This window comes from Chiloscyllium plagiosum, unplaced genomic scaffold (genome assembly GCF_037043375.1).
Source record: "Chiloscyllium plagiosum isolate Xiang-an unplaced genomic scaffold, Cpla_swu_hap1 HiC_scaffold_9, whole genome shotgun sequence".
Lineage (NCBI taxonomy): Eukaryota > Metazoa > Chordata > Chondrichthyes > Orectolobiformes > Hemiscylliidae > Chiloscyllium > Chiloscyllium plagiosum.
In genome coordinates, this window is record NW_028270147.1 from 23,251,871 (window position 1) to 23,269,404 (window position 17,534).

At 40.3% G+C, this 17,534-nt stretch overlaps 1 protein-coding gene across 1 annotated transcript in view; it reads left to right on the plus strand.

Moving 5' to 3' along the window:
- The window catches only part of abcd3a (ATP binding cassette subfamily D member 3a), a 121,351-nt gene that overhangs the window by 80,138 nt on the left and 23,679 nt on the right, over positions 1-17,534 (plus strand). The window contains exons 17-21 of the mRNA XM_043698846.2: positions 1,440-1,517; positions 1,615-1,680; positions 8,679-8,768; positions 10,945-11,064; positions 17,025-17,129. Coding sequence (XP_043554781.2) covers positions 1,440-1,517; positions 1,615-1,680; positions 8,679-8,768; positions 10,945-11,064; positions 17,025-17,129 — 459 coding nt within the window. The remainder of the gene's footprint in view (positions 1-1,439; positions 1,518-1,614; positions 1,681-8,678; positions 8,769-10,944; positions 11,065-17,024; positions 17,130-17,534) is intronic.

The following is a 17,534-nucleotide window of genomic DNA, read 5'->3' on the forward strand; positions in this document are numbered from 1 at the left end:
TAATGATAAAAAGGCTAGACTTTAGGGTGATGATTATTGGACTGATGGTGATAAAGTATTTAGAGCCATAGAAATGTACAGCACTGAAACAAACCCTTTGGTCCAACTTGTCCGTGCTGACCAGATATCCTAATTTAATCTAGTCCCATTTGCCAACATTGGCCCATATCCCTCTAAACCCTTCCCATTCATGTACCATTCAGATGTCTTTCAAATGTTATAATTGTACTAGCCTCCACCACTTCCTCTGACAGCATATTCTATACATGCATCACCCTCTGCGAAAAAAGTTGCCTCGTAGGTCCCTCTTAAATCTTTCCCCTCTTACCTTAAACATATGCCCTCTAGTTCTGGACTCCTCCAACCCAGGGAAAAGACCTTTTTGTATTTACCCTATTCATACCCCTCATGATTTTATAAACCTCCTACAATGTCACCCTGCAACCTCTGCCACTGCAGGGAAAACAGCCACTGCCTATTTAGCCTCTTCCTACAGCTCAAACCCTCCAACCCTTTCAAGTTTCACAACATCCTTCCTCTAGGAGGGAGACCAGAATTTCACACATTATTTCAAAATGTCCGGTACAGCCACAACATGACCTCCAAACTCCTATACTCAATACTCTGACCAATAAAGGAAAGCATACTAAACACCTTGTTCACTATCCTACCTACCTGAGACTCCACTTTCAAGAAACTATGAGCCTGCACTTCACAGTCTCTTTGTTCAGCAATATTCCCCAGGATTTTACCACTAAGTATATAGATCCTGCTTGATTTGCTTTTCCAAAATGCAGCACCTCACATTTATCTGAATTAAACTCTGTCTGCTACTTCTTGGCACATTAGCCCATGTGATCAAGATCCTGTTTACTCTGAGGTAACCTTCTTCGCTATCCACTACACTTCAAAATTTTGCTGTCATCTGCAAACTTAATAGCCATACTTCCTATGTTCGCATCCAAATACTTTATATAAATGACAAAAAGCAGTGGACCCGGCATCGATCCTTGTGGCAGACCACTGGTCACAAGCCTCCAATCCTCCACCATCATCCTTTGTCTCCTACCTTCATGCCAGTTCTGTATCCAAATAACTAGTTCTCCCTGTATTCCATGTGATCTAACTTTGCTAATCAGTCTCCCATGTGGAAACTTATCGAACGTGTTACTGAAGTCCATATAGATCGCATCTTAATGCAGTTGAGTCAGCATTTTTCAACATTGCATGATTTACAACATGCAATTTTTTGATTTTGCTGTTTGGGATGAGAATTGTCTGAAATATAAAGCAAACAATTCAACATTTTTTAAGAAAGGCGAAATGTTTGTTATGTTTAATTTATATTTGAAGATGCACGATGCAAGAAGTGTTTTTGAAAAATGCCTTGGATCAAGAATACGTGCTCTAAATTTGTTCTCATTCTCAATCTCATTCAGGTGAAGTCGGGAGCAAATGTCCTGGTCTGTGGTCCGAATGGATGTGGGAAGAGCTCACTTTTCCGCTGTTTAGGAGAGGTAAATGCAGACACAGTAAAGGAAATTACAAAGAATGTTCAAATATTTGTTTTGTCCCAAGTACTGACATGAAAAGTTAAACTTACTTTTTTCATAGTTATGGCCCCTATTTGGAGGACGTTTGACAAAACCAGATAGAGGGAAGCTGTTTTATGTACCACAGGTAGGAACGGCTTATCTTTTTGGATCTTGATTTACTTAATTGCAAAAATCATATTTTTCACATTAATTTAATCGTACTCAATATGTCTGTTTGCAGCAGTACCGGCCCTTCAGATTGTGTACAATCAATATTACCTTGCTATTTTTAATCTTGAATAATTTGCAATATCTTCAGATTTTCAGTTTGTTTAGGTCATTTGATAAAATTCCTTCCATGTCAAATAAAGTGTGAGTAACATATTACAAGTTAAAACAGTGTTTCCCAAACATTTCTTCCACTGTCACTCAATTGTACTCACATGATCACCATCACAATCCTTGAGTGAGAACTGAAAGAATCAGGGGTAAAATCTATAGAGGGAATGTACAGCTGTCATAATTTGTTCAATCAGTCAACATCCATTCTACCACAGTGCTCGCAGCACCACTTGGGGGGCCCAACCCCTGCTTTGGAAAGCCTGTGCTCAATACACATGCAAGGGTTTTTGTTTCTTAACGCATGTAGAATAGATGTAAAATCTTTGTAAATGCACATGATTTTAAGTTGTTTAATATTCATACATTTTTTATAAAATTATTCTGAATTTACAAGCCCAAGGCACAATTTACTGAGGATTCATTAATGTGGATGTTGGTTTGCTCGCTGAGCTTGAAGGTTCATTTCCAGATGTTTCGTCACCCTACTAGGTAATGTCTTCAGTGCGCCTCAGGCGAAGCACTGCTGAAAATTCCTCCTTTCTATTTATATGTTTGGGTTTCTTTGGGTTGGTGATGTCATTTCCTATGGTGATGTTATTTCCTGTGGTGAAGTCACTTCCTGTTCCTTTTCTGAGGGGGTGGTTGATGGTGGGGGGGAGGTATTCTAACTCAATGTGTTTGTTGTTTGTCCCTGAGAAAAGGGACAGGAAGTGGCTTCACCACAGGAAATGATATCACCAACCCAAACATATAAATAGAAAGCAGGAATTTTCAGCAGTGCTTCGCCTGAGGCGCACTGAATATGTTACCTAGTAGGATGACGAAACGTCTGGAAATGAACTTTCAAGCTCAGCGAGCAAACCTACGTCCAAAACCTCAACCTCAACTACAAATCTTCTCAAAACTTACATTCATTAATGTTGTTACTTTTAGTGAGTTGGCCAACCTCAAACAATTCATCCACAAAGTTTTGAAAAGGTAGAAGTTCCCACCATTAGTAGCACATAAAATCCATCAGCAATTTGTGGTGAAAAGAGATCAGGCATGAGATCTAATTCACCATAAATTGAGAGACAATTTCTGCTGCTTTACAATTCGGCTCACCCAAAACAAAAAAAAAAGTTCTCTTGAGGCTGTTCTTATGAAATTGCTGGATTTTTGCCATTAATACAAATTAATTTTGCAGAAATTTAGGACTAATTATCTCATATCATAAGAGCTGTGTTACAGTCCTGAGTTACCACTCCACCTTGAAGACCCACTAATGGAATGAGTGTAGTCTTAATTCTGTCGATTGCCAGTTGTTCTGGATTGTTCTTTAAATTTAAATTTGTATATTTATCTTTTCCTCCCTTAGTCTATTCCCTTTTCCTTTTGTTTTATTACTTTCTACTTCTAATTTGGCTTTGATTTACCATATTTCCTTCTCTCAATTCACTCAGTTTCTTTCTCATCCTCAAATTTAATTTCTTAAGGAGCGAGGTCTTTGGACCTGATGTTCACAATTTTCCAGGTGCCATTTGGACATAATCACACTGTAATTGATGTGCATAAGTAATACAATTTGAATGGCGAGGAGAAAAATCCAATTTCTGCGAGTGAGTATGAGGTGCACCGCTCTCAGATTCTGGGCCAATGAATAAGTTGCAGTTTATGAGGTATGTGACAAATGCCACTGATTATGCTGTTACCATATCAGTTGCATTCGTCCTCAGCGGTAGTGAGAACTTCATCTGCTTCAGTAGTACAACACAAAGAATTGCAGGTTTTGTATGCCAATCAAGGTCACAAGGCATCACTTAGGAAAAAGCGTTGTGAGGTCACCATTTTTTTAACACCAGAGTTCTATGGCAAGAATTAGTTAACTCTTGAAATTATTTCTGTCCTAAATGAAGGGGTGGTAATGTATAGGATTGAGGAGAAGCAGCAGCTAAAGTCCATCTTGTGATAAGCATTGAATTTATATCTTCCCATATATATCTGCTGAAAAAATAGAATATTTTTTAAAAAAATATTTGGTGTCAAACATCTTTTGCACTTGCAGAGAATCCTACCTGGCCTCCTGTACCTCATGGGACTGTGGGTCACCTTTTAATGGTGGGGTCAGAATCTTTAACATCATGAATGAGGATCTTTATATGTGCTGTGCAGATGGTTGAGGTGGGTCTAATCTGCATTATCATCCCTAAAGAGTAAATATTGATGATTCAGCTAGGTGGGTCCACAAACCAGCGTTTTTTTGCCTAACTCAGCAATTGCAAAATAAACTTTGAAGTCGCAAAACTTGAATAGTCAAGTACAAGCTGAAGTGCACTCTGCTTTAATGAGGATCACAAATGTTAAAATGTCTCATGTATGGGAGAAAATGTTGACCTTAGTTTTTTTTGTGTATAACAGACTTAGCACTGAGTTTTCATATTCCTAGTAAAATGAAGTTGGATGCTATTTTAACATAATAGGTTGTACTTATTTTATATGTATATATCTCAAAATGGAAAGCAAAGTGTCTTGCATTGCTACGTTTGGCCAAAGGATCTAGATATCATCTTATCATTCGCAGAATGAAGATTGAGCTAGCAAGAAAGACTTGGCGAAGTGGATTTAGTGGTGCAGATATATCAGTGAAGCTGATCTTGACCTTGAAGAAAGCAAGCTTGAGAGGTCTAATGATTTCTGTAATGCGAGGTTTAACTCTTTGCCGTGGAGCTGTAATTATGTCATCAAGCTGTCCACGTGGCTGCTTACAGTAAAGAATTCTCAGATAGTCAAACAGGAAATGAAAAGCAGTGAAATCAATTTTAAAAAAATTCTAGCAATTAATCATAACAGAAACAATAATGCTCCGTAAATATAACATTGTTTTCATTTGAGATCAGTTAATCAATGAAATCAGTTATTCATTTCACTGTTTAAAAAACAACCCAGTTGTAATTGATTGACAAAGGTGTAACTTTCTTTGGAGTTTCTGTTTTCTTTGATTACTGCATCAAAAGGAAGGAGGTCAGGATCACAGTGGTGCCTTGGAGATAGAGTGACAGACTCTAACTTCAGGGTTTCCAAGTTAATCTGTCCAAATGCTAAGTACTGAGTTATGGTCAGCTTGAAATCCCACTGGCAGTTTACCATCAAGCAATCCGTGCAAAAGCAGGAACACCTGACTAAGATTATCCTCAAGTCCGAAGAGAAAGGCCCTTAGTCCCATGAGCTTTTGCTTTGTTAAAAACTGATCATTTACAGAAGTCTGTTTTAATTTCTCAGTCCGTATTTTGTCATTAGATTCCCTAGCATGAAAGATATCTATAAGCACCTTGAATAATTTCCATTGGAGCCAAAACAAATTGGGAATTTGAAATTAGAATAAATCAAAATTGATTAAAGTAGTGCACCATCCAGAGATTGAATTAAATTTACTAACAATTAAAGATTTAATGGTGAAAACCCCTTGATGTGGAGAAAATGCCAGTGATGAAAAACTGGGTAATTGGGGCGAGGATAGAATTAAAACTTCTACCAGTTAGGAATTTGCCAGTCAGGGTAACAATGCATCGGCTCATTTTTGAATTGGTCCATAATCGTGTCAGGCAACCATTAATAAGACCATAAGACCATAAGACATAGGAGTGGAAGTAAGGCCATTCGGCCCATCGAGTCCACTCCGCCATTCAATCATGGCTGATGCGCATTTCAGCTCCACTTACCAGCGTTCTCCCCGTAGCCCTTAACTCCTCTAGACAACAAGAATCTATCAATCTCGGCCTTGAAGACATTTAGCGTCCCGGCTTCCACTGCACTCCGTGGCAATGAATTCCACAGGCCTACCACTCTCTGGCTGAAGAAATGTCTCCGCATTTCTGTTCTGAAATGACCCCCTCTAATTCTAAGGTTGTGTCCACGGGTCCTAGTCTCCTCGTTTAACTGAAACAATTTCCTAGCATCCACCTTTTCCAAGCCATGTATTATTTTGTATGTCTCTATTAAGTCTCCCCTTAATCTTCTAAACTCCAACGAATACAATCCCAGTATCCTCAGCCGTTCCTCATATGTTAGACCTGTCATTCCAGGGATCATCCGTGTGAATCTCCGCTGGACACGTTCCAGTGCCAGTATGTCCTTCCTGAGGTGTGGGGACCAAAACTGGACACAGTACTCCAAATGGGGCCTAACCAGAGCTTTATAAAGTCTTAGTAGTACATCTCTGCTTTTATATTCCAACTCTCTTGAGATAAGAGACAATGAGATAATGGGAGTATTAGCAGAGAACTTGAAGGTCGAAAACCATGTAATGCAACTTCCTCGAATACATCCAACAAGAGTTGGCAACACGAGCTTATGGAAAAGGTCTGTCTGAGGTTTATGAATAACTCAGTCACATTATACTACATTAAATTACTTAAGAGTCTTAATCATGTTGATTTTGCTTGCAAAATTTAAGATTTTAAATATTTCTTTAAAGTTTACAGCACGTATGAGTCCCAAGTAGGAACTGCCACTTAATATCTCATTTGATTTTCACATAGAATAGAGCTGAAAATTTTTTGCTGGAAAAGCGCAGCAGGTCAGGCAACATCCAAGGAGCAGGAGAATCGACGTTTCTCCTTTTCCAGCAACACATTTCAGCTCTGATCTCCAGCATCTGCAGTCCTCACTTTCTCCTTTTCACCTAGAATACCCTACCTCCTGCAAAAATGCCATCTCTTATTCCCAATTCCTCCGCCGTATCTGCTGCCAGGAGGATCAGTTCCACCACAGAACACACCAGATGGCCTCCTTCTTTAGAGACTGCAATTTCTATTCCCACGTGGTTAAAGATGCCCTCCAATGCATCTCGTCCACATCCCGCACCTCTGCCCTCAGACCCCACCCCTCCAACCGTAACAAGAACAGAACCCCCCTGGTGCTCACCTTCCACCCTACCAACCTTCACATAAACCAAATCATCCGCCGACATTTCCGCCACCTCCAAACAGACCCACCACCTGGGATATATTTCCCTCCCCACCCCTTTCTGTCTTCCACAAAGACCATTCCCTCCGTGACTACCTGGTCAGGTCTACGTCCCCAACAACCCACCCTCGCGTCCTAGCACCTTCCCCTGCCATCGCAGGAATTGCAAAACCTGCGCCCACACCTCCAACCAAGGCCCCAAAGGAGCCTTCCACATCCATCAAAGTTTTACCTGCACATCCACCAATATCATTTATTGTATCCGTTGCTCCCGATGCTCAAGACTCTTCTTGTGCAAGATTAAAATAATTTAATGTATTATAATGTGACTGAGTTATTCATATCCTTCCCCAATCAGTCTGCTCTACACTGGGGAGACTGGATGCCTCCTAGCAGAGCGCTTTAGGGAACATCTCTGGGACACCTGCACCAATCAACCACACCGCCCTGTGACCCAACATTTCAGCTCTCCCTCCCACTCAGCCGAGGACATGGAGGTTCCAGGGCCTCCTTCACCGCTGCTCCCTCGCCACCTGACGCCTGGAGGAAGAACGCCTCATTTTCTGCCTCGGAACACTTCAACCCCAGGGCATCAATGTGGACTTCACCAGTTTCCTCATTTCCCCTTCCCCCACCTCACCCCAGTTCCAAACTTCCAGCTCAGCACCGTCCCCATGATCTGTCCTACTGGCCTATCTTCTTTTCCATCTATCCACTCCATCCTCCTCTCTGACCTATCACCTTCATCCCAACCCCATCCACTCATTGTACTCTTTGCTACCTTCCCCCACCCTCCTCCCTGACCTATCACCTTCATCCCCACCCCAACTCACCTATTGTACTCTATGCTACTTTCTCCCCACCCCCAGCCTCCTCTCATTTATCTCTCCACCCTTCAGACACTCTGCCTGTATTCCTGATGAAGGGCTTTTGCCCGAAACATCAGATTTTCCTGCTCCTCGGATGCTGCCTGAACTGCTGTGCTTTTCCAGCACCACTCTACTCCAGAATCTGGTTTCCAGCATCTGCAGTCATTGTTTTTACATAGTTGATTTTCACCTAGAATAGGACATACAGGTCATAGAATCGTAGAGATGTACAGCACAGAAACAGATACATCTATGCTGACCAGTATCCTAACCTAATCTAGGCTCATTTGCCAGCACTTTGCCCAGATCCCTCTAAACTCTTCATATTTGTATACCCATCCAGATGCCTTTTAAATGCTGCAATTGTACCAGCTCATTCCATACAGGCACCATTCTTTGTGTGAAAAAGCTGCCCCTTAGGCCCCTTTTAAATCTTTCCCCTTTCACCATTAACCTGTGTCCTTTAATTCTGGACTCCCCTCACAGCAGAGAAAGGATCTTGTCTATTTACCCTATCCATGCCCCTCATGATTTTATAAATCTCTATAAAGTCACCCTTCAGTCTCCAACGCCCTAATCGAAACAGTCCAGCCTATTCAGCCCCTCCCTGTAGCTCAAACCCTCCAAACCTGGCAACATCCTTGTAAATCTTTTCTGAACCCTTTCAAGTTTCACAATATCCTTCCTATATGAAGGTGATCAGCATTGCACATAGTATTCCAAAAGTGGCCTAACCAATGTCCTGTACAGCTGCAACATGACCTCCTACCTCCTGTATAATTACACTGATCAATAAAGGCAAGGTGGCAAGTATCTGATTTTTCTTTTGGGTGTTTTTATGTATACAGCTGTACAACATGAAATTTGAAAAGCAGATTATGTTCTAAATTGGTTTCGAATCCTGTGTCACTTCAAAACCTAGGTTTCCAAAATCCATGAATCCTTTTAAAATTCTTAAATGAAAGCAGCATGTTTTTATTTCTTACAGCGACCATATATGACCTTAGGAACACTGAGAGATCAGGTGATCTACCCAGATACACTGGAAGATCAAAGGAGGAAAGGCATATCTGATCAGGTAAGACATATTATTGTTTTATGAAATTAGATATCCACTTTATGCTTGATAATTCGTGTGGCTTGTTTGACATGCCTGGGTGCAACAAGTTGGAGTGGGGATCCGTTAGCTCAATTGGCTGGACAGTTGGTTTGCAAAGCAGTGTGATGCTAACAGCATGGATTCGAATCCCATCACTTGGCAGATGTTACCATGAAGGATACTCTCTTTCTCAACCTCTTCCCCTCCCCGTGATATGGTGGCCCTCAGGTTAAATCACCACTCTAATGTCATCCCTCTCTAATGGGATAATAGCCCTATGGTCTGATGAGATAATGGCGACACATCACCAACAATGAGGAGAAATTATGAAAAATGCGGGATCAGTTGTGAAATTGGGAAAAACGGTAATTAGTTAATTTGGAGATCTCATTGCAAGGACTCAGTTAAATTTCTCATTTTTATGTCACTGTAGTCATCATTATCTCAATTTCCCTCATCTTGTATCACTCCTCTATGCTCCTAAACCATTTGTCCAATTAGTTGCTGTATTTCACTAACGGTATTAAAATTGATAAGACATCAGGACCACAGAGAGTCGCCTCAGGCGACTAAGTGGATTGCGCTTTGGCGGGTCGGTGTGGACTTGTTGGGCTGAAGGGCCTGTTTCCACACTGTAAGTAATCTAATCAAAAAAAAAAGAGCTACATCCAAGGATACTGATCAAAGCCAGAGTAGAAATTGTGGAGGCATAGACTATAATTTTCCTTAGGCTTGGGGTGCAAGAAACATGGAGAATAGGCACAATGCCATTAATTTCTGAAGTTTTTCAATTCAATATTGAGACCTCAAAGCAGATTTAAAACAGAGATGAAGAGAAATTACTTCTTGCAAAGGGTCATGATTCTGTGGAATTTGATGTCCAGAGTGTGGTGGATGCTGGGACATTAAATAAGTTTAAGGAGGAAAGAGATAGACTTTTAATTAATAATGTGTTGAAGGGTATGGAGAGTGGTCAGGAAAATGAAGTTGAGGCCGATATGACATCAGCCATAACTGTGTTTAGTGATGGACCAGACTTGAAGGGCTGAATTGAGTACTCCTACTCCTACTTATGTTCTTTTGAGGGGTCTAAAACAGGTAGTGAAAAATTGGTTTCCATTGGTAGGAAGATCAAGAACCAAAGATTTAATATAATTTACAAAAGAAGCAATGTGACATGAGGAAAAGCTTTACTCAGAGTGAGTAAAAGAGATCTGGAATGCACTGCCAAAGCATATGGTGGAGACCAGACGAATTGAAACTTTTATAAAGGGAATTAGGCATGTCTGAAAAGGAAAAAAATTGCAGGGCTACAGGGAAGAATCAGGCAGGTGGCTGTCTGTAAATTACTCCTTCAGAGCAATTGAATAGTGTTTTTTTGTGTGGTAACCAATTAATCCTCTCCACACTTGCAAATTACATAAAACTCTGCATCATTTCATCTTGATTGCTTGGTTGTTATCCACCTTACCCATAACCCTGCATACACTCCATCTACCCTATTTACGACTATTTAGTGGAATTTCCTCACTACCGCAATGAAAGGGTAGCCTGTTTTACAGATTGATAATCCCCTTGGCCACTGACTTTGGTTAAGTCAGAGAACTCCTAGAAGCATGGCACTCATTCACGCACTCAATCAACAAGCACATTGACCTGGACCCAACATACCGGCCATTACAATGAACAACCGGAAGAAGCAGAGAATAGAACTAAGTAAATTCCAGAAGAGACAGTACAGCAGCGCTTCACAGGAGGTTCCAAAGCACTGAAGATGTCTAGACAGGGAGCGAAACATCTGCAAATCAACTTCCGAGTTCGTTGAACATACCCATAACCATGACAACTGGCACCCGTGCTACAAATCTTTACACAAACTTTGAATCTCTTTAGTAACTTTTTAAAGTGTATTTTCCAAGTCTACTATGCTTTGTTTCTCTTGAGTCAAAGAGTGTGATGCTAGAAAAACGCAACCAGTCAGGCAGCATCCAAGGAGCAGGAGAATCCTTGGATGCTGCCAGACTGGCTATGCTTTTCCAGCACCACACTCTTCGGCTCTGCTCTCCAACATCTACAGTCCTCACTTTCTCCTTTGTTTCTCTTGAAACATTTTAATAAACAGCTCATTCCACTTACTGATGTTATTTATCACCAGGTACTGAAAGAGTATCTTGATAACGTCCAGCTTGGCCATATTCTGGAGCGTGAGGGAGGCTGGGATTGCATTCAGGACTGGATGGATGTACTCAGTGGAGGGGAGAAACAACGGATGGCTGTATGTCTTACATATTTTCTAAAGCTATACTTGCGTGTTTCATATTTGATACAAGAATGAAATATAAAATCCTTCCATAATTTTCACTAGAATTTCATACAGCTTGGTATAACTTTCATACATTTTTTGATGTTTTTGTATTACAAAAGCTACAGAGTCCTAAATTCAAAATAACTTTTTTGTAGCTTTGTGAGAATCCTTGACATCTAAGGTGGATGAATAACATGAAAGAATGCAAACTTATTTTCAAGCAAGCTTAAGTAAATGTACCATGAAATGTAGAGCCATGTTTTTACAATGGTATTAAGAGTCCTGTGTGCATTACTCTCCAGTCAGCACACGTGTTGGAGAGAAGTGAGGAAATAAGCAGGCTTGTATTTGAAGAAGAGTGAACAAAACCAGAATTTTTTGGGAAAATCTCAGCATCTGTGGTTCTCTTGTCTTCTGAAGAAGGGTTACTGGGTCTGCAACGGCACCTCTGCTTTCCCTCCACAGATGCTGCCAGACCTGCCGAGCTTTACTAGCAATTTTTGATTTCATCTGCAGGTCTTGGTTTTTTTTTTGAAGAAAGAGTGAGCCAAATTGGCTAGATTACATGGAGAGCAGCTCCTGAATAGTTTTGCAATGTAATTTGTTGCTGTGTTAACTGTAGTGTAAGACCTTTGGGACCATGAAATGAACGTACACTGTTTCACTTGCTTATCACAGGGGATAAATAGCATAGAGTGGACAGTGTTAGATAAGTTGAAGATGGAAGAACATTAGGAAGTAGATAAGTGTTTTAACAGTGTAACAATAAGCTCTGAACTTGATATCTCTCAGATTGCCATGCATAGTTGGATGTAGTATTAATATACAATAACTGGAGTTCTACAAAGGTAAATGTTTTACAACATTGCTCAATACTTGTCTTCTACTGACCAGTCTGTATTGAACCCAAGTTCTTAAATGGGACCCGAAAAGCACATGACCAAATATGGTGGTTGCAGTGGAATCAATTATCTAAAAAAATCTTGGCAGTCGTGAAGGTCAAGAAACAGACCCAAAATCATCTGGAGAATAACTTAAAATACAATCACTTTTTTCCAAAACATCATCAGTATCAGTTTAAGACCACAGTGCTGAACAGTTCTTGTGCAAGAAGAATCCCTAAACTGGAAATTGCTGATAAATCACCAAGTGAGCTTCAAATCAATGAAGGCCTTTTACAGCCAGTAATAGGAAAAACTAACTGTGAAAGGAAAGGCAATGAAAATAAGGAAAAGCCCATTAGCTACCAAGGGGATAAATCTGGATTGAGTACCTGCGAAAGGAGACTGATTACTGGACTCCCTGTGCCAAGTCAATCCATTTCTTAGAGGGAAAAGCTTGAAAAACTGGCCTGGAAAGTAAACTTAAGAATTCTGGTAGTTTTATTAACTTGTTGATAAAGTTACGAAAGTTTTTCAGTAGCGTCGATTGATTGAAAAAGTCATGAGTAAGAATCATTTGGAATTCAAAGTCTAAAAAGCCTAATAGTGAATATAAATAAATTTTCTTGATGCCGACAGATTGGGTGAAAACCCTTCATTCAACACCTACAAAGTTGTATCAAGTTTAATTGTTAAAAAATGGATACAAAGCAAATGCTGCACATCTGATATTGTATTTGGTGAGAATATATCCAGATGCAGAAAAAAATCAATGTGGACAATGTCGTGGCTGCACGGTGGCACAGTGGTTAGCACTACTGCCTCACAGCGCCAGAGACCCGGGTTCAATTCCCGCCTCAGGCGACTGACTGTGTGGAGTTTGCACATTCTCCCCGTGTCTGTGTGGGTTTCCTCCGGGTGCTCCGGTTTCCTCCCACAGTCCAAAGATGTGCAGGTCAGGTGAATTGGCCATACTAAATTGCCCGTAGTGTTAGGTAAGGGGTAAATGTAGGGGTATGGGTGGGTTTCGCTTCGGCGGGGCGGTGTGGACTTGCTGGGCCGAAGGGCCTGTTTCCACACTGTAATCTAATCTAATCTAATCTAATCTTATCAATCTATTGGTTGTAGCCATTTGAGAAAGTTTCTACCCACAAATCTACTGGCAATCCTTCATTCATCTCTGTAAAGATGCCATATCAGTTGGTCTTTACATTGGAAACAGCACTTTTCCAGCAGAAGCTTCAAAAGCCTTCATTTCAAGTATGACAACAATGTTTACTTCAAGAAAAAAAAGGCTAGGCAACAAAATGACAATACATGCTGATCAAAATCCTATTATAATCATCTTCCAAGTCAAAAAACCAGAGGTGCTCATCAGTAATCAGCCATTGTAGCAATATTCATTATTTTTCCACCATTCAAATTCAAGCTATCATACCATTTGAAAAACCAGACATGTGACAGTGTAGAAAGCATAATTCTCAAGATTTTGAACAGCTTAAGCATTGGGTATCAAATGGAATGAGGAACAGGTTATCACTCCGCTTGATTACATGGGATGACCGTCAGACGTTGAACTTTTCCAATCAGAAAATAAATTTTGAATGGACAGTCCAAATAGCAGTGGATGCAAAATCTAGAAATACTTTCAAGAAACATTATGCAGCAAAGTTAAAATGAATGCAGAACATTTTACAGAGAGTGGACTGCTTACAGCATGATAGAGCTTTACATCAGAGGAGACAGACATCTCATTTTAAAATATATAGTATGCGACAACTTCAGAATGAAATCCTATGCAATGTAATGCTATAGTTACTTGTCACGGGTGTGGCTCCAAAACCCCACACTACCACGACAAAACTGCCCAGCAATGTGTTAATTGTAAGTAAAGAGGTCCTGAATCAAAAATGTGCTATGGTCTGAAGATCACACTATTAAACCAAATTGTTTCCAGGCCTCCATGTATGTTCATGCCTTCAAAGTTTGGGAGAAGATTTGTAGCTCGGGTGCTCGTTGTTGTGGTTCTGTTCGCCGAGCTGGGAATTTGTGTTGCAGACGTTTCGTCTCCTGTCTAGGTGACATCCTCAGTGCTTGGGAGCCTCCTGTGAAGCGCTTCTGTGATCTTTCCTCCGGCATTTGTAGTGGTTTAAATCTACTGCTTCCGGTTGTCAGTTCCAGATGTCTGCTGTAGTGGTCAGTATATTGGGTCCAGATCGATGTGCTTATTGATTGAATCTGTGGATGAGAGACAACGGAATGAGGACATGTCGCAACCCAAAGGACTAGCCACACTACCATACATCAAGAGCATTTCCGAACTGACAGCCAGACTACTGCGACCACTAGGACTCATAACAGCACACAAACCAACAGCCACTCTCAGATAACAACTCACCAGAACGAAGGACCCAGTACCCAGCATGAGCAAAACCAATGTAGTGTACAAAATCCCATGCAAGGACTGCACAAAACACTACATAGGACAAACAGGAAGACAGCTAACGATCCGCATCTATGAACACCAACTAGCCACGAAAGGACATGACCAGCTATCCTTAGTAGCCACACACGCAGATGACAAGCAACATGAATTCGACTGGGACAACACTACTATTATAGGACAAGCCAAACAGAGAACAGCCAGGGAATTCCCAGAGGCATGGCACTCATCCACAGATTCAGTCAATAAGCACATTGATCTGAACCCAATATACCAACCACTGCAGCGAACAGCTGGAACTGACAACCGGAAGCGGCAGATTCAAACCACTATAAACGCCGGAGGAAAGCACTGAGGATGTCACCCAGACAGGGGACGAAACATCTGCAACACAAATTCCCAGCTCGGTGAACAGAACCGCAACAACATGTTTATGCCTTGGAACAAACTTAGAAGATTAGATTAACAGTTGAATGGGATAAATTTCATTATATGGGGACCAACTACCTATAAGATGAATAACATCACTAATTTTTTTTTGGCGAAATAACATCATCACCCAATCCAAATCCTACAGATGGAGAAGAAGGAACCACCCAACCTCCCCGTACATTCCTGCAATTATATCAATGCAAAATCATTCAGCAAACATTACCTGTTCAGGAAATGTGAAAGGGCACCAGATTGACTAAGTCTCTAAGCTAACAGAAACCAGCAGAGAGAAAAGAAAAGCTCATCAACTTTACCCAAGTATCCTAACAATGACTTTCCTTACCCACCTATTAGCACAGATGAATCATGTCAAAGACTTGAGAAGAATGGGAGAAAGTCAGACAAATGTGCAGTAAATGTAAAAATAGGTAACATAAGCAACTCATTTGAGAATGTATAACATGTTGATTATGGGAGTTAAACCTTGTGGAAGAGTATTGTGTAAGAGCTAAAAGATCCTGGAGCAACATTGCAATGATGTCACTGAGATGCTTCACACAAGATACAAGTAGCACAGTGTGGGTAGAGTCAAAGATGGAAAATCATTAGAAGGAAATTAACAATAAGCTCTCGATTTGGATTCTCTCACATTAGCACATGTAATAATAACCTGCAGTAATAAAGTTCTGCAGAGGTCTAAAGTTAAAGACAGTTCTTGACTTTGCCTTCTTGACCAGTCTGCCATGAGCCCAAACTCTTGGGTGTGACCCTAAATCTATACAACAAAAGATTAACAAATCTTTTACTACTCCTGCAGAAGATTTTTTTTTCTCTGTATTGACCAATCAAGCTCTGGCAGTTGCTGCCTTCCTATTTCATTCTCTTGGTATTAAAATATTTTATCTGATTATATTTTCTTCTTTCTGTTTTCTTATGTTCAACAATTGTTTATGTCTGTTCATCTCCATAGAGTCCCTTCAGTGTGGGAACAGACCATTAGACCCAACAAGTCCACACTGACTGTTTAAAGAGTATCCCACCCACACTCACACCCCCTACCATATAGCCCTGCAAATCCCATGGCTAATCCAGCTAACCTACGCATCCCTAGTCACTGTGGACAATTTGGTATGGACAATCTACCTAACCTGCATATCTTTAGATTGTGGGAGGAAACCGGAGCACCCAAAGGAAACTCATGCAGACACAGGGAGAATGTCCAAACTCCAAACAGGCAGTTGCCCGAGGCTGGAATTGAACCCGGGTTCCTGGTGCTGTGAGGCAGCAATGCTCAATTAACAAACTTTTGAATTGATAGCTAATAAATCTTTGACTTTGCTAGAACAAAGCACGCTGCAGAATGTCTTTTCTATAATTCCAAATAATAGTTAAATTACCTATTTATATATTTACTTGTTTACTTCTCTCCTCATTTTTGAAAACTTTCTTTACTCTCCCAGAAGCATTTGCCTGTCCTAAGCAGCATTGATAAATATGCTTATAAATAGGACATTATCTCAGTTGGTGGATAAAGGAATTAAAAAAAAGGAAAATCTTGTTTTTTAATTTATCGTTTTGCCTTCTTAAATATTTCCCTTACTTATATCAACCTTTAAAGATAATTTTACTGTTGGTATTATGTATCTTTTTGAATTCCAGTCTCAAAATTCAGGCTCACAAAATGCCTTTGTTCTTTCACTGCCTTATATGCAATGAGAATGGATGGTCTGTTTACAACACTTACTCCTGCCTTTCTCCTTGTGGAAGTGCTTTTACCCCTGTTTTTCTCCTCCCTTGACCTAGATTAAGTTATGAACGGCATGCTGCACACACTACCAATTTCTAGGAGAGTATCTTAGCTCATCAGCCCAGTCTGCCATTCACATTTTTCTTCTTCATAAAGGGGTCTTCTCCAGGAAGATCTATAGTCTACAGGGATCTATTTAGTGTCTCTCTTTTGAAATGTCAGTACAGTTTCACCAGTGTATTATATTTATCAGTCTGAAATTTTGCTGCTTTTTCTTATCATTGCAATTGTGTTTCCAAGAATTTAATACCATTGTAGTTTAACAAAGCCAGAACAGGCTAACAGCTAATTTGAATAAAATGGATATGCTGTGAAATAAATATTGACTTGTGTGAGCGACTATGTTATTTATTTTTCTTAAATGCAGATGGCTCGATTATTCTACCACAAACCACAATTTGCTATTTTAGATGAATGTACCAGCGCAGTTAGCGTGGATGTTGAAGGCTATATATACAGTCATTGCAGAAAGGTAAGCAATGCTACTGGAGGATAATGTCAAATAAAATGCTGTTCCTGGATGAGATGTAAACGGTGACAAATACCAAAGTCTTAGTAAATTCATGTTTTCATGCAGGTGATCTCATGGGATGATTATGATCACTTGAGGACATCAAAGGAATTTTCCAGATTATATTTTTCTCTATGTCAGGAAATATTACATGGCTGTAGTGTAGGGGTATGAGTAGGAAGTTTCTGGTCCGGATTCTCCTTTCGTCATGAAGGAGATAGGCTTGTTGAATGGTCTAGTCCTTTCTTGCCCTGCAACTTTGTAACCAAAAATGTAATTCTTGTAGGCCAATTTCTGCACAAATTAAGGGAATTTGTAAAGTCTACCCTGATGTGCATCTCCATTTTAACCTCTATTGGATTCACA